The sequence below is a fragment of the Peromyscus californicus genome, unplaced genomic scaffold, assembly GCF_007827085.1.
Source record: "Peromyscus californicus insignis strain IS unplaced genomic scaffold, ASM782708v3 Scaffold_12__1_contigs__length_115047231, whole genome shotgun sequence".
NCBI lineage: Eukaryota > Metazoa > Chordata > Mammalia > Rodentia > Cricetidae > Peromyscus > Peromyscus californicus.
Genome location: NW_026294413.1, coordinates 72,686,268 through 72,712,222, shown reverse-complemented (window position 1 = coordinate 72,712,222; position 25,955 = coordinate 72,686,268). Strand labels below are relative to the sequence as shown.

The 25,955-nt window shown below is 43.6% G+C and overlaps 1 protein-coding gene across 1 annotated transcript; it reads right to left on the bottom strand.

Moving 5' to 3' along the window:
* Positions 1 to 2,927: 2,927 nt before the first annotated feature.
* Ttc5 (tetratricopeptide repeat domain 5) lies at positions 2,928 to 24,980 on the bottom strand. Its single transcript, XM_052733386.1, has 10 exons — positions 24,885 to 24,980; positions 20,380 to 20,512; positions 16,838 to 17,049; positions 16,326 to 16,476; positions 14,484 to 14,575; positions 12,418 to 12,474; positions 11,581 to 11,727; positions 11,220 to 11,434; positions 7,404 to 7,548; positions 2,928 to 3,661 (listed from the first exon to the last, which is right to left on the bottom strand). Exons 1-10 carry the CDS (start codon positions 24,933 to 24,935, stop codon positions 3,542 to 3,544), a joined length of 1,323 nt encoding a protein of 440 aa, XP_052589346.1. The 5' UTR covers positions 24,936 to 24,980; the 3' UTR covers positions 2,928 to 3,541.
* Between the last annotated feature and the right edge of the window lie 975 nt (positions 24,981 to 25,955).

Genomic DNA, 25,955 nt, shown 5'->3' with positions numbered 1-25,955 from the left:
CTGTCATAGAGAACACCAATTTGGCTCCCAGCACCCACATGAGGCAGATTACAAGTACCTGTAACTCCAGTTCCAAGGGGCTCCACCACTGGCCTTCACAGGCGCCCACACTCACTGACACATACCCACGCTCAGATATACATACATGCACATAATTAAATGAAGGAAAGATACGACATGAAAGAAGTGGTGTGATGAAGAAGGGGACCCAAAGGAGAACGGGAAGGATCAGAGGGGAGAGTGATAGAGTAAAGTGGGAGGAAAGGCCCAGTGGAAAGAAAGTCTACATGAGATTGTCATGACGGAACACACTACTTGTGTGCAAATTTGAAATACGAATACAGGGCTAGAGAGCTGGCTCAGTGGTTAAGAACACTTGTTCTCACAAAAGGCCCAGTTTCAATTCCCAGTACCCACATGGAAGCTTACCACCTCCTTGGGCATCAGACATGCATGTGGCACAAAACACCCATACACACAAAATAATAAATCTAAATAAATAAGTCAAAATAAAAGTTTAAAAAACAAATACAAAGAATAAATTAAATAATGTGTTAGTCTTTTATTAAAGTTTTTTTTTTTGGTTTTTTTTTTTTTTTGGTTTTTCAAGACAGGGTTTCTCTGTGTAGCTTTGCGCCTTTCCTGGAACTCACTTGGTAGTCCAGGCTGGCCTCGAACTCACAGAGATCCGCCTGGCTCTGCCTCCCGAGTGCTGGGATTAAAGGCGTGCGCCGCCACCGCCCGGCTTTATTAAAGTTTTACAAGACAAGGCTGCAAAAGGAGCTTGGAGAAGCCTCACCACAGCTTGATCAAGGAGAGAATCTGTCGATTACTATGAAATTTCATGTCCACATCTATAAAAAATAGGATGCTACTTACCTTGTAGGTCTACTGTGAGATTAAACGAGTCATCATGTGCTCAACACACAGTCCAGGACACTGGGATAGCGTTTGCACGTGAGCTGAATTTGATCCCAGGCACTCTGATTCTATAGCCAACACTCCTGCCTGTTGTTCTAATTACTCTGCTGCTGACTCAGAAGCGGGCTATGAGCTGCAGCAAGGGCTCTGTGGGTTGATAGTGCTTGTGTCTTAAGCATTACAATACAACCTGAGTTCAAATCCCCAGCACCCATGAACTGGCTTTCTAGAGCCCATTACCTATGTATGGTGGGACACCTTGCCCACCCTTGATACAGGGGAGAGGGGCTTGGTCCTGCCTCAAGTAAATGTACCAGGCTTTTCTGACTCTCCATGGGAGGCCTTACCCTTTTGGAGGAGGGGATGGGGGTGTTGGGGGGGGGGGGTGGAAACTGGGAGGGATAAGGGGGAGGAGGGAGGGGAGGTTGGGAGGGGATCAGGAAAAGGGATGAGAGGAGAATCTGTGGTTGGTATGTAAAATGAATCTTATTTTTAAATTTAAATAAAAAATAAATTTAAGTAAATAAAAATCCCAGCACCCACAAAGAAAGCCAGCTATGGCCACACAGACTCAGGAAACTCCAATGTTGTAGGGGTAGAGACAGGAGTATCATTTGTGCTTGCTCAAGGATAAGGTGAAGAGTGTGATAGCTGACACCTTCCAGTAGCTTCTAAACACATGTGCACACATACCACATACATACACACATGCACACTCACACACATACATACAAAACAAAATAGTCAAATAGTCCTATGTTAAAGCCTTTTTTTTTCTTTTGGTTCTTTTTTTGAGACAGGGTTTCTCTGTGTAGTCCAGGCTAGGCCTTGAACTCCAAAGATCCACCTGCCTCTGCCTCTGCCTCTGGGGTGCTGGGATTAAAGGCACGCACCTATCACTGCCCAGTAAAATGTATTTTTTTAAAAAGAGAAAAAAGAAGTGGTCTATGCTATCAACTTCGTTGTTCTTTGGTTTGGTTTGGTTTGGGTTTTGTTTTTGGTTTTTTTTTTTTTATGTATGTTGGTGTTTTGACCACATGTACAATCTATGTGATCTGGAACTAGAGTTACAGTTTTGAGCTGCCATGAGGGAGCTGGGAATTGAACCCAGGACCTCTGGAACAGCAGCCAGTGCTCTTAAACCTCTGAGCCATCTCTCCAGCCAACTTCATTGTTCTTAAACACAAACATTATCACAGAATTTCTTGTTTTAAAACCCCAGTAGTGCCAGGCATGGCGATCCAGGCATAGCAGTCCACGTCTTTAATCCCAGCATTCAGGAGGTGGAGGCAGGTGGGTCTCTGAGTTGAAGACCAACCTGGTCTATATAATGAGTTCTAGGCCAGCTAAGGTTACATGGTGAGAACTGTCTCAAAAAAAAAAAAGGAAAGACAAGAAATTTAAAAGAAGAAAGGGAGGGAGGGAGGAAGGAAGGGAGGGAGGGAGGCAGGCAGAGGAGTGCCAAGAAGATGGCTTAGTGGCTAGGAGAGCTTGCTCTCAAGCATGAGGACCTGTGTTCAAATCTCCAGCGCCCACGTAAAAAGCCTAGCACAGATGCATGTGCCTGGAACTCCAGCACTGGAGGGTAGACACAGGCAGATCTGAAGAGCTTGATGGCCACACAGGCAACACAGCTGGCTTCCGGTTCCGTGAGAGACACTAGCTCACAGCAACAAGGCAGAAGGCGGCGCCCACACCCTTCTCTGGCCTCCTCACTCATGCACACAGGGATGCAGACCTGCGTGAACAGCTGCATGTATGTCACACACACAAAATAAGAAATAAAGTTTAGGCCTGGATAGTTGGTTCAGCAGTTAAGAATACAATCTGCTCCCGCAGAAGATCCGAGTTCAGTTCCCAGCACCAGCGGCTCTCTACGGCCTGCAATTCCAGATAAACTATTTTGTACAATACTCAGAGAGAGCAGTGTCATTCCAACAGATTTTAGAGATCTTAAAACCAAGAACCCTTATAACAGGAGAGAATAAGGAGACAAAACTATAGGGTAAGTTTTTTCCAAACAAATTTAATTTTGTTCCAGCACTAAGGAAGAGGAAGAACTTTTTCTTTTTTTTTTTTTTTCTTTTGAAACAGGGTCTCACTAATGTAGCCCTGGCTAGCCTGGAACTCACTATTTAGGATCAGGCTAGCCTCGAACTCATAGAGACCTACCTTCCTCTGCCACCTAAGTGTTGGGATTAAAGGTGTCCCACCACACCCATCAGAATTTAAATCTAAAAATTAAAAAAAAAAAAAAAAAGATGTTCAAAAATGATAGAAAAGTTAAGCCCCTCAGCAATAAATAGTAAACAGATATATACATACATATTAGACTCAGGAAGGAGGCAACAACAGGGATCTTGGGACTGTCACAACATCTCCAAACTTGGGGAAAGAGTCTCCCATAACAGGGTCCCAACAGTTGTGAGTGCTCTGTCCTCCCTCTCAGTCAGCACATTTGAGGAGGCAGGAGGAATAAACCAGGGTAGTGACGGCTCTGCAGATGGCTGGGATACCCCAGGGAAAAGAGCCTCCAACTATGTTACAGGGCAGAGGAAGAGAACTCTCCATTCACAACACCCCGGTGAGCTTCTCTCTGGGCCTCCGCTCCTCCGCCAGGTCATTCACACTGTGGCCTGGAAGCCACGGTGGCAGTGGCTTGGCTGTTGGAGCTCTGTGGCTTTCCATTCACCACCAGGAGCAGAGGCGTCTCCACTCGCACACTGGAGAAGGAACAGTCCTAGAAAAGACAGACCAACTCATGACAGATCAAGGTCAAGTAACTTATCCCACCTACCCCTACCCCTGCATGCTCACCACCTCACCTCTATCTTACACTGAATAAAGGCGAACAAAGAAGACAGTTCCTGAGACGGATAGGACGCCAGCAATACAGGTGTAAGACTATGACAGTCCCCCATTCAAGAAAAGCAATTGCTTGCCCTGCCTGAGAAAAGGGAGCCACCAGCACTCGGAGAATCTGCGCTTCTCCACAGTTTCTAGAAACAGATAGCAGCCTGCTAGTCTCTGTGCAGAGGCCCAAATTAAAACTGCCAAGTACAAATTAAGATTACTTCTTTTTTATGTTCATGAGAAACAGACTATGTAAAGGAATTTAAGCATTGTCCTAACAGCGGAAAAGGGACCAGCTCATCTTCCCAGCTCAGAAGGATGTTGAGCTGTGTGGGCTACTGGCGGAACCTCACCCAAGAAATGCGTGATTGGCAATGTGAAGCAGGCTCTTCTAAGCCACAGCAAAATTCTTACGAGTTTTTGTTTGTTTGTTTGTTTTTAACAAAGTCCCAACAAGAATATCAGCAAGTATGGGGGAATTAAAAGCAATTCATATGAGAAACAGAATCAATAAACTTTTAAGAAAATGCGTTTAGAAAACATTATTGGCGCTAATATCTTTCAAGTAATTTGTCAAGAATTTTGTTTCAGTGTTAAGAAGTAAATTATAGGGGCTGGAGATGGTTCAGCAGTTAAAAGCATGCACCAGTCTTCCAGAGGAACCGAATTTGGTTCCCAACACCAACATCGGGCAGCTCACAACTGCCTGTAACTCCAGTTTCAGAGGATTCGATGGCCTTTTCTGGCCTCCAAGGGTACCAGGCACATACATACATGGTGTACATACATACAGGCAGACAAAACATCCATCCACACTAAAACACAATAACGTATATATAAAATAAGTACAAATTAAAAGGCTGGCAAGATGGCTCAAAAAGCACTTGCTATGCAAGCCAGGTGACCTAAAAAATCCCCAGAAGCACACGTTAGAAAGAACCAACTCCCAGCAGCTGTCCTCTGACCTACACACACACCACGGCATGCATATCTGCACACACGCGCACACGCGCGTGCGCGTGCATTAATTTCTTTTTAAGTTTTAAATAGAAATAATCCTCATCTTGTAGGCTATACAACAGATAGAGAACCAGATTTGGTCAGTGTACCATAGGCTGCTGCCCCAACCTAAATGGTAAGAATATGGCTAAGCATCTTCTCTCATGTTTTGGTTCTATAGATTTACTTACTCTACTCTTATGTATGTATGTGCACATGTGTGCCAGTGCCCATGGCGGTCAGAAGAGGGGGCCAGATCCCCTGGACCAGAGCTGTGAGCCACCCGTGGGTGCTGAGAATCAACCCAAGACCTCTACAAGAGCGGCAAGAGCTCTTAACTGAGCCATCTCTCCAGCCCGGCTTCATGTTTTAGAATGAAATCAGGCGATCCAGGTGGTAAGACTCTTAGCAGTGTCTAAGTGTTCAGTAAATGTCAACTCTCATCATCACTACCACGTCTCAAGACCAAAGAACACAATCAAATGCATAAAAACTATTAGAGATGTTCACACATACATACATACATACATACATACATACAACATCTTGTTATACTGCGGCCTAAAGAGCCCACGTCACAAAGCTGGCCGAGTGCTTCCCGGGTGAGGCTCTTCCAGCAGCCTGTTTACAGCTCAGACACCTCTGAACTAGGAGGATGAGCTGGTACCTTTTCTGTTATCAGGAAAATGCCTAAATTCATTACATAGCCTGTTTCTCATTAACATATAAAAGACTAGCCAGGAGTGATGGTGCACACCTTTGATCTCAGCACTTGGAAGGCAGAGGCAGGAGGATCTCTTGTGAGTTCAGCTTGGTCTACACAGTGAGTTCCAGGATAGCCAGGGCTATGTAGAGAGACCCTGTCTCAAAAAAACAAAAATTAAAAAAAAAAAAACTAATAGACTAAGATGTGTTCACTAGTTATCACTAGAATATCTAGGAGATATTTCAGCCCATTCTTTAATTTATTTTTGCTTACTAGTAGTTTTCCTTTACAATAAAATATAGATATATCTGTGTGTAATACATTTATACACATTTACATATTTATATATGTAAATAAGTTTACATGTTTATGTATAAATTTGCATGTTTATACATGTAAATACAAATATATATTACACATGCAAACATACATGCATGTAAATACACATGAAAGCACACATGTAAATAATATACACACACAAAATCACACACATACCATATACATGTAAATATACAGAAAAATACACACATCACACGTGTAAATAATACATACAAACAAAAGCATATATAGCACACACATGTATATAATGTATATACACCAAAGCATGCATATTTACACATGTGGATATAATACATACACATAACATACACAGACATCACACACACATATATATAATACATAAACATACATCACACACATGTATGCAATACATACATACAAAAGCACACACACAAATATGATGCATACACACAAAAACATATACATATTACTCATTTATATATAATATACACAAAACACATACATATTACACATGTGTATATAATACACACCAATGCACTCATCAGACACATAATACATACAAACACACATGTGTATAATACACACACACAAAAGCACACATATTACACATGTGTATACAGTACTATGCTAGCTAGTTTTTATGTCATCTTGACACAGATAAAGTCATCAGGGAAGAGGGAACCTCAATCGAGAAAACGCTCCCATGAGACTGGCCCGTGGGCCAGCCTGTAGTGCATTTCCTTGATGAATAATTGATGGGGGCGGGTCTATCACGTGGGCGGTGCCACCTGTCCTGGGTGCTGTAAGAAAGCTCCAAGGAGCAGCCCAGTCAGCAGTGTCCTTCCAGTCTCTGCACCAGTTCCCGCCCAGTTGCTGGAGGACTGGGATGCAGAAGTACAAGACAAAACAAACCCCTTCCTCCTCAAGCTGCCTTTGGTCCCGGTGTTTTAATAAAACCATATTTCTACTGTCTGTAAGACAAGTACATACACACAAAAGCAAACACATGTCACACACATATACACTACATACACACAAAAGCAAACACATATCACATACATATACAGTACATACACACAAAAGCATACACATGTCACACACATATACACTACATACACACAAAAGCAAACACATCACACACATATACAGTACATACACACAAAAGCAAACACATGTCACACACATATACACTACATACACACAAAAGCAAACACATCACACACATATACAGTACATACACACAAAAGCAAACACATCACACACATATACAGTACATACACACAGAAGCAAACACATCACACACATATACAGTACATACACACAGAAGCACATACCTATCATATACACATGCATTACTTTTACTTCCATGTTTGTTTGTTTTTTTTCTTTTTTTTTTTTTAAAGATTTACTTATTTATTATGTATACAGAAGAGGGCACCAGATCTCATCACAGATGGTTGTGAGCCCCCATGTGGTTGCTGGGAATTGAACTCAGGGCCTCTGGAAGAACAGTCAGTGTTCTTAACCTCTGAGCCATCTCTCCAGCCCTACTTCCATGTTTTGAAGAGAGAAGTTTGGTGCTATTACAGAGACGGTGAGTTACAGACTCCTGGACATTACTCACCTTTCCCTTGTGCTGAATTTGGTGATGCCTAAGGTTGGGCTCAGGAATGGCTACAGAGTCCCCAATGAGCACTCCCCAGCTCTGCACCACATTATACACCATCACTGCATAGCAAGGACCATCTGAATCCACCAAGCCAAAGGTGCTTCCAGGTTCATGTGGGTTAGAGAGGGAGAGAGAAAAAACATTAAAGGTTTGTGGGCAGGAAGGAATAGAAACAGTGGTTTTAAAATACAGCAAAATAACGAATACATTCTTGGTCACTTAGAAGTCTACAAGTATTATTATCCACTATATACATTTGAATCCTCATTTATCTTGGGTTTTATACCTTCAGGAAACATTAACAAGGCTCAATAATTATGTCACTCTACTAAGAACTTAGGACACATATACACTGAGGTCATTCAATAAATGTTAGTAACAAACTAACCCAAAATATTGCAACTAGATCATTATTCCTGGCCTAACAATTCAACTAACGTACACTGAACCAAACCCTCTACAACCACTATCAATTTAGGTTGATTCCACAAACTTTGATTAACTACTACATACCAAGCACTGTTAGCAGTAAGATACTAATCCAGCTGTAAAGGACCCATAATCTAGCAGGAGTCAGATAAAAACACAACCACTTGGGTTGGGGAGAGGCTTGGTGGGAGAATATTTGATTGCTGGGACATAACTACAATTCCAGCACAGAAAGCTCAGAAGATCCCAAGTTCAAGGCCATCTTGAAATACATAGAATTTACAATCAACCTGAACTACCGCAGTAAAACCCCATTCCAAAAAGCCAAAGGGAAAATAAGGAAAAGCAGGGAGAAAATAGGGAAAACCAGCTAGTTAAAACAGGAACACCAACCCCAACGTGGAAGCACAAGTGATCCCAGCATTGGTGAGGGGAGGCAGGGGGATCCTGCATGAAGGCCAGTTACTCTGTCCAAAAAAACTGGGTAGTGCTAGGGAGGTGGTTCAGTGATTCAAGCCCTTGCTGCACCAACATGAGACCTAGAATTCAGAGTCTCAGAATCACACAAATGTCAGGTCTACACTGCCTACCTGTAATTCCAGCCCAGGAAGCCGGAGACAAGGGGTCCCAGGAGCAAGCTGACCAGCTAGACTAGCTACAATAGCCAGTTCTGGGTTCAACTGAGAAACCCTGTCTCAGTGAATAAGGGGGAGAGCAACTGAGGAAGACTTTCAACATCAACCTCGGCACCCTACACACATACACACATACACACACACACACACACACACACACACACACACACACACACACACACACAGGCAAAATACTCATGCACACAAAATAAAATTTAAAAAAATGTTTTAATGAACACATAAGCCATAGAGCCAGCAAGATGGCTCTGCAGGTAAAGGTGGTTACTGCCTGGGATCAAACTCAGAACATGTGCAGTACAGAGAACTGGCATGTATCTCCCAACTGCAGCATTCCCTCCTAATTGAAACATGGACTCCAAGAGGGAAGGGAAGCCTCAACATGTCACATGTGCAGGAGGACATAAAAAGTGGAAGATTCTTGAGGGCCAATAAGGGAGTAAACAGTTGCTGGGGGTGGCCCACGCAAACTTCAGAAAGAGAGAGCTGTGCTGAATGCATGCTGCTCCATAGAGAGCACCAGTTTTCAGGAGTCATCACCCATGCTCGAGTGGACTTTCTGGTGACACAGGTGCTTTTGGTCACGCCTGCTCCTTGTGAGTAACCCCTCACCCATACTCCTGTTTGTAACTGCAATTAAAAAAAAAAAAACTCATTGCTTCACCAAATCGGACATTGGTGCAATCGTTATTTTTGTCTGTCCTGGCCTCTCTTTCTGGTGTAAGTAGACAGGTATGTTGTGTCTTGCAAGGAAAAAAAAAAATCTGTCACACAAGTACCAACTCCAAAAAGTTGTCATCTGACCTTCACATACATGCCATGGCACAATGCATGCATGATCACATGTACACACATAATAAAAAAGGGGGGTGGGGGGTAATTTAAAAAAGAAAAGAGGCCCAGCATGCTGGTGCACATCAGCATGAGAGGCAGAGCCAGGTGGTTCTCTGTGAGGCCAAGGCCAGCCTGCTGTACATAGTGAGTTCTAGGACAGCCACAGCTGTACAGAGAGCCCTGCCTCCAAAGGAAGAAGAAAGGTAAGTGGGGATGCTATAGAGCCATATAGCAGGAGCGTGGAGACAGTGGTGGTCCACTGCACACAGATCACAAGCCTGTGGCCCAGTGTCTGGAAGACAAAGGTGGGTGTGGGAGATAGGAAGGTATCATTGCAGGGCTGAGGCTAGCCCAAATAAACAAACTACTGCAGCAGAAAAGAAGGAACTCAACCAGCGAACAAGAAGTGTGTGAAGGACCAAGCAGGCACAGTACTCATCAAGTACTCATAGTACTTGAAAACTCCTGAGTTTTCAAGATCTTTTTTTCCTGGGAAGATGGTTTCGTGGGTAAGGCGCCAGCCACTGAGGCTGACAAATCTGAGTTCATCCCCAGGACGCACATAGTGGAAGGAAGAACCAACTCCCCAGATTCATCTTTGACTCCCACACATGCTACATGGCATGTGCATACCCACACCCGCACATGAAATGAGGTATAAATGTCTTCTAATTTTTTCTCAGTAAATAGTCTAACTCCCTCCTTTCCTGGACTGTAAGCATGCTCTGCATGTGTTCTTTACATTTTTTCCTCCCTCCCTAAACACTTATGCCAAAACCCAAATAAATGAATAATAAAATGCAATCTCTCTGCTCAACAAGTTCCCTGCCTGAAAAGACAATTCTTGAACTACAGATATGAGAATACAGAGCTGGTTTTGTTTTGCCACACAGAGCAAACTAAGTAACAATAAGTCAGAAAGTAAGCTGTCTGTATATTAAAACAGAAAGAGAGAGAGAGAGAGAAAAGAAAGGAAAAGAAGACAATAAAACCCTGAAAGCGAAAGCAAGACCCCAGATAAGATCCCAACCAGACCTCTACTCTAACCTGAAGCTCACCTTCCAGAACTATCTAGAAACAGACTCTAAATTTGTCTTTCTTCAACTCTGTGATCCTGAACACTCAAAGAAAATGATGAATTTTAAAGTTTCTCTGTCTGACTTTAAAAACAACCTGTCAAGGGGGCTGGAGAGATGACTCGTCAATTAAGAGCATTTGTTGATCTTGCAGAGGACCCAGGTTCAGTTCCCAGGATCTACACGGTGGCGTATAACCATCCATAACTCCAGTTCCAGGGAAGCTGACACCTTCTGAACGTCACACACAGCACACATGCATGCATACAGACAAACACGCATAAGCATTTTTTTTTAAATGACCTGTCAGTTTCAGATAATCAATTTCGGAATTCACAAAGCACCAAAACAACCAAAAGGGGAAAACAGCAGGCAACGGCAGAACCCACAAATGCCTCCGTCGTCAGACTGTTAGAGGCCAGCAAGATGGCCCATCAGGCCAAAGCGCTCAAGCCTAGCAGCCGAAGTTCGATCCTGGGACCCCACACGCTGGAAAAACTCGCACCAGTTGTTCTCGGACCACCACATGAAGACTGTGACACACGTGCCTGTCACACACATACACAAAATAAATAAATGTAACAGAACTGTATTACTGTAAAAAATAATAATAATAATTCATTAAAGAGATGGTTAGGTATCTCCTAGACAAGGCTTGCACATGGAGCAGGTCCCATGAAGTAATAAAAGTCGGCAATTTGTAAAATGTCTTTACTGGCCAAAAAAAGGCCAAGGAAGTAAGAGCGGTTAGTTCACAGGGAGGAGGAGGTGAAACTCACAAGGGGACTTTCTCCTCTGTGGTTAGGCTGAACACCACCTTTCCCAGGACCACAGCACCACTGTTCACACCAGGCTGCAGCGCGCTCAGTGGCTTGAGCTCCAAGGTCACCTTCTGCCCAGAGGCTGACTGATAGCGCCCGTCACCACAAGGGCCCAGATGGGCTGGACGCAAGCTTCCCAGCATGCTCTGAAGTTTTTTGGGTTTTGTCTTCCCCTGCAAAAGAAGGAAAATAGATCAGCTGGAAACTGGTATACTGACTGAGTCGATTCTTTCTCTCAACCTGCCCACCTGGCCACCACCACCTAGCCCTATTCCTTTTGGATTTGACAGACAGTTCAGTAGTCCTTAGCCATCTTTACCTTGCTCTCCAGGAGGCTGGATAGCCTAGTGAGGAATTCCAGGAGTTGTTGCTCTCGCTGCTGGGGCTCTGGCCATGCAGGGTCCAGTGCTGCCGCCTGAGAGAAACCCTCTAGGGCCTCCCCATAACTCTCTTCATATTTATGTAACTGTAGAAAAGTAAGCCAGATTGTCAGTACAGACAAACAACCTACGCAGAGGAAATGCTACGTGGACTACGAATCTAGAGAAAACGGTCTGCCCCTCAGCCGTGCTCCCGTCCAACACTGAGCACCTCTCCCCTGGGCCAAAGCGAAGACGGTGCAAAGACAAACTCATTTCCAAGAGGCTCACAGGCTCTGAAGCAGTGAAGCATGCTGGGTAACTGTTACTCTATTCATCCTTAAAACCAGAAGCCTCCTAAGCCATCTCCCCATTCTCTATGTCCTCTCCACTGCCTCAGTCCCTCCCTTCCCTGAAGTGACTCTTCCAGGCTGAGGTCAAACTGAGCTAGTTCTTCCTAAGAAGAATCGGGCTTTCCTCTCATGGTCTGTGTCCAACTTTGTCCTGTATAACTCGGTTACCCTCAGGAGCTAAGGCTCAGCTGCCTTTTTTTTTAAGACATTTTTATTTGACAATGTTTTGCCTGTATGTTTGTGCACCACATGTACGCAGTACACTCAGAGGTCAGAAGAGAGTATCAGGTCCCCTAGAACTGAAGTTATAGCCACATAGGTGCTGGGAACCGAACCCAGGTCCTCTGCCAGAGCAGCAAGTACTTTCAACCTCTAAGCCATCTCTCCAGCCCCTCTATGTCCTTTTTAGTCTACCTTCAGATGACCGCCACCCACGGGCCTTACCGTCGCCCTGTTCAGATGAAGGTCGGGATTGCTAGAAGCTTTCCTGTCGACCTTCTCCTACGACGGGATAAAAAGATCATCAATACATCCTGACTCGATTTTAAAGATACCCAAGCTCAACATGTCCCAAGTTTCATTTCCTTAAAAAAACTAGAGGTTCTTCCTTGCCAAAATGCTATCTCTACCCCCGTTGCTGTTTATCAGTACCTAAGGGTATGGAACATCACTCTGCCTCTGAAGCCTTGAAGATATAAAGCTGACTGCATGTGTGGAACTTTAAAATAGAGTTATAACTAACCCACACAGTATTACAAAAATAGATGAAAGATAAAAACATGAAATAATCCTGATTTTTTTTTTAATTGAGTCATGACATAGATACAAACGAGGAAAGCCTAAAGCAGAAATGGTGACTTAACCCAGCTCCTCTGCCACAAGCATGGCTCCAAATGTAGGCAAAGTCATGCTCTGGATCAAGCTCCTTTATACAAACACAGTAAGTCACATTCTGACGCTAAAACGGATGGACAAAGCTGTAAGACAGCACAGAGAAATGTGCAGGGGAAAAACTGCAGTGCTGAGGTTTTTTAATTATGTTCAATGCCTGGGCACAGCAACATGAACGAAGATTATTTAAACAGCTGTTTCAAAGATGTTTTTAATTGCAGAAGAGGAGAGTAAGACCTAAAAACAACTATGTGCTGGGTGGTGATGGTGCATGCCTTTAACCCCAGCACTCAGGAGGCAGAGGCTAGTGGATCTCTGAGTTCGAGGCCAGCTTGGTCTAAAGAATGAGTTCCAGGACAGCCTGAGCTACACAGAGAAACCCTGTCTCAAAATAAATAAATAAATAAATAAATAAATAAATAAATAAATAAATAAATAAGAAGAAAGAAAAAAAGAAAGGAAGGAAGTTAGGAAGGAAGGAAGGAAGGAAGGAAGGAAGGAAGGAAGGAAGGAAGGAAGAAAGAAAGAAAGAAAGAAAGAAAGAAAGAAAGAAAGAAAGAAAGAAAGAAAGAAAGAAAGAAAGGGAGACCTATGAGGCAGAGGACAAATATGGAATTTTGAAGGCATAGTCTTGAAAATGTAAGTATTCACAAAATTAGCATAAAGAGCAGGCATGTCTATAAATAACACCAGCTCTAAGGAGGCAGAGATGGAGGGATCTCAAGTTCGAGGCCAGTCTGGGTTTCATGGTGAGACTCTGTTTATAAAATAAATAAATACATAATTTAGGGTAGAATACAATTCCTCTGCCCTCTGGGCAGTCTCTGAACCACAAGTATGAATTCACCATAGCTGCTTCCTTACTCTGCCAGAAGGCGTAGTGAGCTAGAGTAAGTTAAACAGCAAGTTACTATGTCCAAGAAACCTGAACGCAAAGAATAGAGATGAATACGAAGGCCACCTAAAGAGCATTCAGAATGTAAGTGTGAGCCTTCTGACAGTGAAGAGACAGGCGCTCAAAGCCTCAAGGAACCCAACCCCCAGGTAAGTGTCATCAATATAAACACGGCTTAGACCACAGAGTGACGTGTGAGCTCCACTGTGTGGCTTCCTGGAAACAGCGCACACTAAGCCTAACTGTGGGAGACCCGGAGCCATGTCATGTAATTTATCTTGGAACCACTACTTAATTTTCAGAGCTTCCCTTTCCTTTAAAATTATATTTTACTGAGCTTTTGGCCCTACTAAAGAACCACAAGTATGAATTCACCATAGCTGCTTCCTTACTCTGCCAGAAGGCGTAGTGAGCTAGAGTAAGTTAAACAGCAAGTTACTATGTCCAAGAAACCTGAACGCAAAGAATAGAGATGAATACGAAGGACATGCTAGACCAGGCTCCATGATTTCTTTATGCATGCCTGTAAGACACCGAGGCAACCCAAGGAGTTACCTGTCCCCAAGGCACCGTCCCTAATATCTTATAAAATGTCACCTATGTAGACACGTGAGCTGCTAGCACCCTCCGCCAGCACTACTCCCTGAAGGAGCCCAGGAAGGATAACATGCTCCTGATTTGGCCGCTGCCTCTACATCCGCCCCGGGTGATCGCAAGTACTTACTGCTTGGGCATAGGCACTGAGGGCTTGCTGGGAGATCTTAGGGTTCTGGCCAGTATTGAAATAAAGAGAGAGATACGCATTCCCCAGGATATCTGCAAGAGCAACAGCAGTGGGCCATCTCAGAGCCCAGTCCAAGATACGACCAGCAGTTCTCGGAAGTCTGTATGTTTAAAGTTTTTATTAGCATATATTACTGTATATAGTAATGAGTTTTACTATGACAGTTCCATACATGCATAGGATGGATTTTGATTGTACATATGCCCTCCCTTACCCGTCTCTTGTCCCCCCCCCCCCCCACTTCTACGTCCACAGATCCCCTTCTTCCCGGTCAACGCCTCTTCTACTTCCATCTCTCTGTTTATTTTAACCCTACGCGGCATGGGCACCTTACCAGTGGTCACAACACAAAAGAAAATGTCTCTCTCTCCCCCAACAACCATTAACTACCTATACATCCTCAGGGAGGGGGAGGGGTCTTGTAAGCCCTGCTGCAAAAAAAAAAAAAAAAAAAAAATGTGAATGCAGGTTTTGTGCTTGCAGAATTTTCTTTTTAAAAAATTCACTTATTTTAATTTATGTGTATGAATATCAGTGCACGACACCATGCAATGCCTGTGGAGGCCACAAGAGGGCCTCAGATCCTGTGGAACTGGAGTTACAGACAGTTGTGAGCTGCAATGCAGATGCTGGGAATTGAACTTGGATCCTTTGGAAGAGCAACCACTGCTCTTAACTACTGAGCCATCTCTCCAGCCTTTTCCTGCGCACCCGCCCCCCCCAAGTCAGGATATCATCAATGTAGCCCTGGCTGGCCTCAAACTAACAAAGATCCACCTGCCTCTACCTCCTGAGTGCTGACACTCAGAAGTCTATTTTCTGAAAAGCCCTACCTATTACCCAAATCAGGTATTACACTGTATTGACTAGTTAAAATTCTACTGAGATAAACAGATAAACATGAACTCTCAACAGATTTGACAAAAGTCCTGTGTGTTAGATTTAGCTAGGGGTGGGTTGGGGGTGTTATGTTGATTTTGGTTTGGTTTTTTTGGGGGGAGGGGGGTCACTTGACATAAGCTAGAGTCATCTGAGAAGAGGGAGAATCAATTGATAAGATGCCTCCATCTTATCGTTGGGACATTTCTTGATTAATGATTGATGTGGGAGGGTCTAACCTACTGTGGGCAGTGCCACACCTGGACAGGTGGTCCTGAGCTGTATAAGAAAGCCGGTTAACCGTGAGGCTGGAAAGCAAACCAGTAAGCAGCATTCCTGCTTCAATTCCCGTCTCCAGGTTCCTGCCTTGAGTTCCTGGCCCTGACTTCCCTTCACAGTGGACGGATGGTTATATGCTGAAATAAATGCTTTCCTCCCCAAGCTGCTTTGGGTCACGATGTTTATCGCAGCAACAGAAGGTAAACAAGGACACCCTACATTGCTTACGGGGAAGTGTAAGTCTCCTGTCTTAGATCAAGAGATCCAAGAGTTCCAATAGTAGCTCATCAAAATAAGTTTAGAGGGGCTGAAGGTCACCTCAGCAGTTAAGGGTGCTTGCTGCAGAATCATAAGGGCATAATAAGCCAAGCATCCAGCACACATCAGTAACTCCACCTAGGGATGTAACAGCGTCTTCTGGCCTCCACATGTGCGTGGGCATTCATACATGCATGTGAGACACAACACACACACACACACACACACACACACACACACACACACACAATTTTAAAAAAATAAATAAGTTTATGGCTTCACAGCTGGAGTCCTGATGGTTCTAGTACGTAGCCACGGCGGAGCACCACTACCCTACAAGCCTGGAGATCTTTTCCTAACACTCACACCAGGAGCGGCCATCAAGGACATCCATCTGCACTGCCAACTTAGCCTGTCGGACACTGTCCATGACATGACGAGAATGTTCATCTCCGGAGTCAGTCTGCAACTGGCGAAGCACCATGGACAGGTTTTGCAGGGAGACCTTGTTCTTGCACTGTACATGAAAGAGACACACACTCAACTTTCCCGACCCCACCTACCCCTCCAGCTCCACACTGGTCTCAGCTTCTCCTAATTCCACTCTTTTGTCTAAATTCTTGCCTCTAAGTGCACCTTCGAAGCCTACGGATAACCCTGGATGCTATTTTCTTCTCACCCAGGCCAAACCTGATCCCCTCCTTCATCCTTTCTCAGGCCTCTCTTCCTATCCCAGGTCTGTTCTCCACCCTTTCTCCCTTCTGATTCTACTCTCCCCGTTCAGATTCATTTCTGACCCAGTATCTTCTCTTAAAGAAATTCCAAGAACCAAAGGAATTCATAACTTCCCAAGTCTGGCGGGGGAACGGGCAGCTCACATGGGTGAGGGCTCCTGAGAAGCAGGTGTGGGCAGCCGCAATGTCCCCTTTCTTCCAGTACACCTCACCCAGCTGGTTCCAGGCTTCCACCAGCTCAGGCTCCAGCTTCACAGCCTTTGACAGAAGCGCCTCAGCCTTCGGGCTATACTCGGGAGTCACATTCAGGGCCTTCCCCCTCAGCATGAGAGCCTGTGCCTCACCCTGGACAGAACCTAGGAAGAAGAGGTAAAGATCGAGCAGTGAGACACCAGGGAATTTTTTTCTCTGCTGGAGACTCCACCTAACCTTAGTGCAGACCCAGCTTTGCTCCTTCCTGGGGATCCTCTTGGCCTTCCCTTCCAGCTCATCCCCATTCCTTTGTGTCAGCCACCAATACCCAGAAACACTTTTTATACCTGGGACCCCCAGTGGGCACAGCTGGTTGGGACTCAGCAGGAGATTTTCACTACCCTCCATCACTAGGGCTCCTGCCTCAGCCCCGCAGCTCCCGGTTGCAGATGCCCCTCCTCCCATCTGATCCCATTCACTGGTGACTCCTCCTCTTTGTGCAGACCCAGGGCTCACCTAGCCACTTCATCCCTGTCTCTCCAGGCACAGTCTTTGTCTTACTCTTACTGCAACCTACTTTACACACAGGAGCTCCTCCACCTATCATACTTCCAACTCCCTGGGGGTTCTTGGTGTGGACCCATCCCCTTAGGTCTCTCCCTCAGACCAAATCTATAAATAATAGAAATACAGAAGGAGAAGAACCCCAGATCAAAGGCACAGAAAATATTTCCAACAAAATCATACAAGAAAATTTCCCCGAACTAAAAGGAGTGCCTACCAAGGTACAAGACGCATACAGAACACTAAATAAAATGCACCAGATCACATATGTGGTGGTTTGAATGTAACTGGCCCCCATAACCTCATAGGGAGTGGCACTTTAGGAGGCGTGGCTTTGTTGGAGTGGGTGTGGCCTTGTTGGAGGAAGTGTGTCACTGTGGAGGTGGGCTTTGAGGTCTCATATATGCTCAAGCCACACCCAGTCAATCCAACCACTTCCTGTTGCCTGTGGATCAAGATATAGAACTCAGCTCCTGCTCTAGCACCAGGTCTGCCTGCATGCCACCATGCTTCCTGCTATGAGGATAATGAACTCAACCTCTGAACTCTAAGTGAGCCACCACAGTTAAATGTTTTCCTTTATAAGAGTTGCCATGATCATGGTGTCTCTTCAAAGCAATACAAACCCTAACTAAGACACAATAATCAAAACATTAAATGTACAGAATAAAAAAAGAATAGCAAAAGCCCTGAGGGAAAAAGACAAAGAATTATACAAAAGCAGGCCCAGTAGAATAAAACCTGACTTCTAAATGGATTTCTCCAAAATCCAGAAGGACCTGAAAGGATATTCTATAAACTCTAAATGACCAGAGATGCCTAGCCAGACTAATATACCCAACAAAACTATCAATCACAATAGAAGAAAAACATCCCACAATAAAATCAAATATAAGCAGTATCTATCTACCAATCCAGTTCTACTGAAGACACTAGAAGAGAAACTTCAGTCTGTAGAGAGTTTTAACCATACCCAAGAACATGAAGAAATAATCCCAGAACAGCAAATCAAAAGAGGGGGAGAATCCACACCATAACAACAAAATACAGGAATCAAAAAACACTGCTCATTGATGACTCTCAATATCAATGGCCTCAACTCCCTAATAAAAAGACACAGACTAAGAGAATGGATTGGAAAACAAGATCCATTGCTCTCCTGCATCCCAGAAACACACCTTATCATTAAAGGAAGACATCACTCAGGATAAAAGGATGGGAGAATGATATTCCAAGTAAATGGATCCCAAAAGCAAGCAGGTATAACCATTTTAACATATGACAAAATAGACTTGAAACCAGACCATTGAGAAGAGCTAGGGACGGACACCTATAGGTGACACCAAGAGGACACGGCACTCCTAAACATCTATGCATCAAACATAAGGCATCAAAGTTCACAAAAGAAAAACCACTACAGCTAAAATTACACAGTGACCTACACACAGGGACAGTGGGTAAATTTAATACCTTACTCTTGCCAAGAGACAGGACATGTAGACAAAAACTAAACAGAGAAATGCTGGAGTTAAATAATGTCATAAATCAAACAGACTTCGCAGATGGTTACAGAACATTCCACCCAAACATAAAAGAATGTACCTTCTTCTCAGCACCTCATGGAACGTTCTCCAAATGTGACCACATACTCAGACACAAAGCAAGTCTCAATATATATATGAAAACTGAAATAACACCCTGCATCCTATCTGACCACAATGGATTAATGCTGGATATCAACAACAACAGAAAGTATAGAAACTCTTGGACACTGAACAACTCACTGCTGAATGAAAAAAATGGGTCAAGAGAGAAATTAAGAAGGAAATCAAGAATTTTTAAGAATTGAGTGAAAATGAAAACAAAATATACTTAAATTTATGGGATACAATGAAGGCAGTTCTAAGAGGCAAGCTCATAGTACTACATGCCTATATAAAAAAAATTAGAAAGATTAACTAGAAACTTAATAGCACACCTGAAAGCTCTAGAACAAAAAGAAAAAAATAACACCCAAAAAGAGTAGACAGCAAGAAACAATGAAACTCAGGGCTGAAATAAACAAAATAGAAACAAAAATAAATAAATAAATTACAAAGAATCAATGAAATGAATAGTTCGTTCTTTGAAACAAAATCAGTAAGATTGACAAATATTAACCAAACTAACTAAGAGACAGAAAGAGAAAGTCCAAATTAATAAAATTATAGATGAAAAGGGGGCATCACAACAGACACCAAGAAAATCCAGAGAATCATAAGAACAAACTTTAAAACTCTACACTCCGTCAAACTGGAAAACCAAAAAGAAATGGATGAATTTCTTAATATATATGACCTACCAAAGTTAAATGAAGATCAGATAAGCCATTTAAACAGAGCTAGAGAATTTCCTAGATAAATAGAAGCAATAATTAAAAGTCCTCAGCCAACAAGACTTTAGAGCTGAGCTTAGGAAAGAGACGGTGGGGACTTGTATCAGGTTAAAAGATTAGACTTCAGCCAGTGAAGTAGTTAGAATCTTTAAGAACACCTCAGCATCCGGGTGTGGTAGCACACGCCTATAATCCCAACACTGGGAGCCAGAAGCAGTAGATTTCAAGGAGATTTCAAGGCCGGCCTAGTCTACATTCAAATTCTAGGACAGGCAGGGCATCATAGTGGGACTCTGTCTTTTAAAAAAAAAAAAAATAGAGGCAGAAAAATCAGGTAAGCATATAAAGATTGTTGCAAAAAGTATATTCTTTTATACCATTTGCTATAATCAAACCTTTGGAGTGACAGAGTCCTATCCCCCACAGGAGCATGACAATACTCTGGTCTAACCTACAGAAGCCACACACAGGATACCACACAGTCCACAGAGAAAGAGTCAAGCTCTATCACAATTGAGTGAAGGGCAGAGGGGCACACGCCCCTTGGTGCTCATACCCAGTACTTCCTCCATCTGCTGCAGGGTCTTCTCCATCTCGTCCCGCACATCCTGCTGCTTCCGCCCTGCATCCTCAACACTGTGTGTCTCAAAGTAGCTGTCTCGAAATGAGTAGAGTTGATCCACCAGTTCCTAGAAAAGAAACACAGAATCATTCAATAGAGAGTACCAGACAAGGAGATTTTACATTAACTGTGCAGCCTCTGGCCTAGCCACACTGGTTCTCTTGCCTCATATGAGGCACAGCACAACAAGAAGGTTCCCAGTCCTATCAAATGCTACAGATCAGGAGAAAGGGCCAGGACCATAGGATCTCATGGTCCCAAGCTGTCCCACACTTTGTACTCAGCATTTACATATGTACCAATCTCTCACAGCTCAAGCAGGGCTTCCCTGTGACCACACCACAGGTGGGAAACAGACACCTTGAGACTTGAAATAAACCAAAATCAACTAGACCACTCTATCTTATTCTGGTCCCCAAAACTTTGCAATTTAGCCTTAAAGCTGGACTTCTGAGTAGGGGAGATGGCCTCCTCAGTAAAGGCAAGCGTCTGTGGCCAAGCCTGATGACCTGAGCTGGGCTCCCAGAACCCACATGGTATAGGAAGACAGCCAACTTCTGCAAGCTGTCCTCTGACCTCAGTTACTCATGTACCCTGGCATGCACCCCAATACATAAATTTTTTAATATCAGTCATGATGGTGCAGTCTTTTACATCCAGGTCTACAGTTTCAAAGAAACAAAAGGGGGGGTGTGGTTTGAGTAAGAATGGTCCCACAGGCTCATAGATTTCAATGTTTGGTCACTAGGGAGTGTCACTATTTGAAAGGATTAGGAAGTGTGGCCTTGGGGGAAGTATGTCATTGAGGGTAGGCTTTGAGGTTCTAAAAGCCCATGCCAAGCCCAGAGTCTCTCTCTTTCTGCTCCCTGGGGATCCAGATGTAGAACTCCCAGCTACTTCTCCAGCACCATGTCTGCCTGAATGCCCATGCTTGCCACCATGATGATAAAAGAACTAAACCTCTGAAACTGTAAGCAAGCCCCGATTAAATACTTTCCTTTATAAGAGATGTTGTGGTAATGGTGTCTCTTCACAGCAATAAAACATTAAGGGGGGGGGCAAAAAATGTACTTGTAGCCAGGCGGTGGTGGCGCACGCCTTTAATCCCAGCACTCGGGAGGCAGAGCCAGGCGGATCTCTGTGAGTTCGAGGCCAGCCTGGGCTACCAAGTGAGTTCCAGGAAAAGGCGCAAAGCTACACAGAGAAACCCTGTCTCGAAAAACCAAAAAAAAAAACAAAAACAAAAACAAAAAAAAATGTACTTGTAAGCACTGTTTTCTCATGGATATATATAGCATGCATAAGGCTCTCCAGGTCTCATCCCCAGAAACACACACACACACACACACACACACACACACACACACACACACAGAGAGAGAGAAGAAGAAGAAGAAAAACAAAACACTCCCAAAATAAAACTCCACTTCTTGTTTTAAAAAAATTATGCATTATTTTTTCACATGCTGATACATGCTATACATGGCCTCTCTAAATATGACAGCCTGTAAGGAAGGCCTGTTTTCCACCACAAACCAACCAATCTGAACCTGGTGACCTGGGTATCGTTGGAGGGTTTTGAGAGATTTTATTTGTTTGCTTGGGGCATCTTCTGACTCTCTTGCATTTTCTCATTGAGTAAATGTTAAATGCTTCTAAGTCGTCCCGTTATGCCAATAAAACTATTTCACTAATCTTTCCTGAAACCAAATAGCAGAAGACCCATACAGCCCAACTCCACTAAATTACGTCAACTGTCACCCTAAAGTCATCCACCTGTTTATACCATCACCATTCTAGACTAAACTAGCTTCCTTCTGTGACTGGACTACTGCAATAACTTCCCAACTGGTCACAAACTGCTGAGGAATTCACCACTACAGACAATAAAATCTAACTCTTGTCCAATACCTACAAGATAGTATGAACTGACCTCCCACAGCCACTGCACCACAGACTCCATGTCTCACCCTCCTTGTCCCCATATTCCTCAAGCCATATGACTATCCTCCAGCTATGATTCACCCTCACCTGGAGCCTTCTTTCCCCCTGCACCTCCATACTTTCCTCAGATCCCCCCATGACTCACTCCTCAGCATCACTGGGATAAGGGCTTAAATGCCAACTTCTCAGAAAGACTTTCCCTAATTCTCTGTCCTAGTTTACTTTCCACTTCAGTGATTAAAAAAAAAAGGGGGGGCCGGGCAGTGGTGGCGCACGCCTTTAATCCCAGCACTCGGGAGGCCAGCCTGGGCTACCAAGTGAGTTCCAGGAAAAGGCGCAAAGCTACACAAAGAAACCCTGTCTCGAAAAACCAAAAAAAAAAAAAAAAAAAAAAAAAAGAAAGAAAAAAGAAGATGACCAAAAACAACTTGGGGAGGTAAGGAAAACACACAACTTAACAGCAACCTTCAGGGGAAGTCACAGCAACACATCAAAGCAGCACCCTGGAGGCAGGAATTGAAGCAAAGACCATGGAAGAGATCTGCTTACTGACTTGCTTTCCAGGCTAGTCCAGGACCACTTGCCTAAGGTGGCACTGCCCACAGTGGACTGGGCCCTCCTCCCACATCAATCATTAACCCAAAACATGCCCCACAGACTTGCCTACAGGCCAAATGAGGCATTTTTTTTCAGTTAAGGCTCCCTCTTCCCAGATGATTCAGCTTGTGCCAAGTTAACAAAAAAAAAAACTGACCAGCACACCACCTAAACCAAAGTAACTTCTTCCTCCCCTCCTCTACAGTTAATCACTTAGTTCCCTTCAGCGTGCCTATCATTTTATATGTCGTATTCATTCACTACCGCCTGGAATCACCACAGTGCATTCCCCTAATGGAAAGAATTTCATGTTGATTAGGGTTTAAGTATTAGAACAGGGGTCATGACGGGCTCTCATTAAATACAGTGATTAAGTTAACTAACGTAGCACCCATGGTATTAACAAATCCCTATCTGCTGTATGTAATTCAAAGCCCTAGCCTGAATAAAGAGAATAAACTGACACTTTCTTCAGTAGTGCTTTTAAGCTTTATATATATATATAATATATATTATATATTATATATATATTATTCCCAGGAAAAACAGGTCCTGCAGAGACTGATTTGAGCACATACTTAAAGTTAGGATTTTCAACAAGTTCTATAATAAAATGGTCAAAATGGTCTGTGGAACACAATTTTTGGAATTGTTTTAAACAAGAGTTCTAAGAAAAGTCACAACCAACTTCCTGTCATGTAATGAGCATGGCCGCAAATTCAGAGTGAGGTCTTACTGTTTTTTAGTTGATTAGGTTTTTTGGGACTGAACAGTTTTCTGTGGTGGCAAAAGCAATGCAAATAAGCTGTTAAATGAGAGTAGAAAACCGTGAAAATACGAAGGGATTCATAACCACTCCAAATAGCCTCGACAAACACTATTTGGTATAAGGCTTTGTTTTGTTTTGTTTGTTTTTCCTGTACAAGCAAATGTACATAGTGTGTCTAAAGTCTCTCTGAGGATAGGGTCAAAAATCTGATGTCTAGCTGGGCGGTGGTGGTGCACACCTTTGATCCTAGCACTCAGGAGGCAGACATAGGCGGATCTCTGTGAGTTCGAGGCCAACCTTGTCTACAGAGTGAGTTCCAGGACAGCCAGGGATACCTAGAGAAACCCTGCCAAATAAATAAATAAATAATCTGATTTCTGCCAGTCACACTAAGGAATAAAATTAATCAAAGTCCATGCTCTGAGTGTTATTTTAATGCACCCAAGGAACAAAGAAACTTGATCAATGCTTTAAAATTTGTTAGAACTAGCGGGGCATGGTGGCTCACGCCCACCACTTGGGAGGCAAAGGCAAAAGGATCTGCGTGAGTTCGAGGCCAGCCTGGCCCACAAAGAACCAGAGATACGAAAAAAGACCCTGTCTCAAAAAAGAAACAAACAAACCAATGGTTAGACATATATAAGCATACTTCTAGTTTAAATTCCAGGATGTCGTAGACTACAAGCTGAGTTCCTAAGGATTAAGGAAAATCCTGATCACTAAAACAAAAGTAGAGACACAAAGTGGAAGGAAACTCCTTTCTGCCTTTCTTCAAAAGTCACCTGGGGAGAGGGTGGGGTTAAGAGATTAACAGAGTAAATCCTAAAACTAACAAACCAGGGCAGCTGCTCTGCAGTCCATCCCTGAGTGTGGCCAAGTTCAAAGCAGAAAGATGCAGAAGAAATGGCTGCTGTGGAGACCGAAACAACTCCGTTAACAGTCGAGGCGACCTGCCACTCGTTAACACGCTACTTGTTACCGAGGAATCCCGACCCGGCGGACTTCCTCCGGGCTCTCACCAAGCAGTCCGCAGCACAGGCTGAACCCCCATCCTCCGCCGCCCCGGCCCTGACCACTGCACTTCCTCCTTCCAGAGCAACCAGGCAAAGGTTTTAACTCACAGCCCCACCTGCAATTTCTGCAAGACGCGCTTCGCTTCTTCCTCTTCATCAGCCATCATTCCAGCCACTGCCGGATTCTCCTCCCCCAACTTTGTAACCACAGAGACTCAGCCGTTCTCACGGCGAAACCACAGCGACATCTAGAGCTCGGAGGCCCGCCTGCCCCTCAGAGACATGCTACAAACCAACTTCATGCAAAATTAGGTAGCTCGAAGATGCTAGAACCCCTTTTGGGTTTTGCTTTGCTTCGTTTTTTCGAAGCAGGATCTCACCACATAGATCGGACTGGCCTCACTGTGGTTATGTAGTCCAGGCTGGCGTGGACAGCCCGACTTTTTTGCCTCAGCTCCCAACTGGGATAACAAGCACATATTGAGTTTGTGATCACTTTCAGTTTCATAAACTTCCTTTCCAAATTCCAGAATCAAAATGTTCTTAGCTTAATTACATTCAAATTTTTGTTTCGTGTATTCTTGTCCTTGCTTATATCACTCTTAAAAACCAAGACCGGTTATCAAAGCCCATGTGGTAGGTGGTATTTGGAAGGGAAGGTACTAACCAGACTAACCAGTCTGAATATTTTCCAACTTTGAAGATGTCTGCACATGTAGCTTTTAGCATTTTTAATGCATTATCCTAATAAGTCTACTATGTTTGGGCTACTATGCCACCATACTGCACATTATTAATGTTCTCATATTCATTACTTTCAAAAGAAAACATAAACAATCTGAAGAGAGAAACAGGGGAGATTGAGAACTATGGGTAGCCTGAGAAAATTCTTTTTACTATATTTTCCACTTTTTACCTTAAACATGAATTGATTATTCAAAAATAAACATTTTAAATCTGCTTTTTTGAGACTGTGTTTCATGTATCTCAAGGTGGCCTGGAACTTTCTATGTAGCCAAAAATGACCTCGAATTCCCAGTCTTCCTGCCTCCACTTCCCAAGTGCTGGGACTATAGACGTGCATTATTACACCTGATGTTTATTTTAACTTTTTAGACAGGTTCTCCCTATGTAGGCTCAGCTGGTCTCAAACTCTGTATGTACACCAGGGTGGCCTTGAACTCACA

Bases quoted from the DNA above. Each gene is read 5' to 3' on its own strand.
- Ttc5 (XM_052733386.1), bottom strand. From the start codon at position 24,935: ATGATGGCTGATGAAGAGGAAGAAGCGAAGCGCGTCTTGCAGAAATTG. The intron at 12,475-14,483 runs GTAAGTACTTGC...ATCCCGTCGTAG, and splicing joins TCAGTGCCTATGCCCAAGCA to GAGAAGGTCGACAGGAAAGC. The intron at 11,435-11,580 runs GTAAAGATGGCT...CTTCTTTTGCAG, and splicing joins CCAGCCTCCTGGAGAGCAAG to GGGAAGACAAAACCCAAAAA.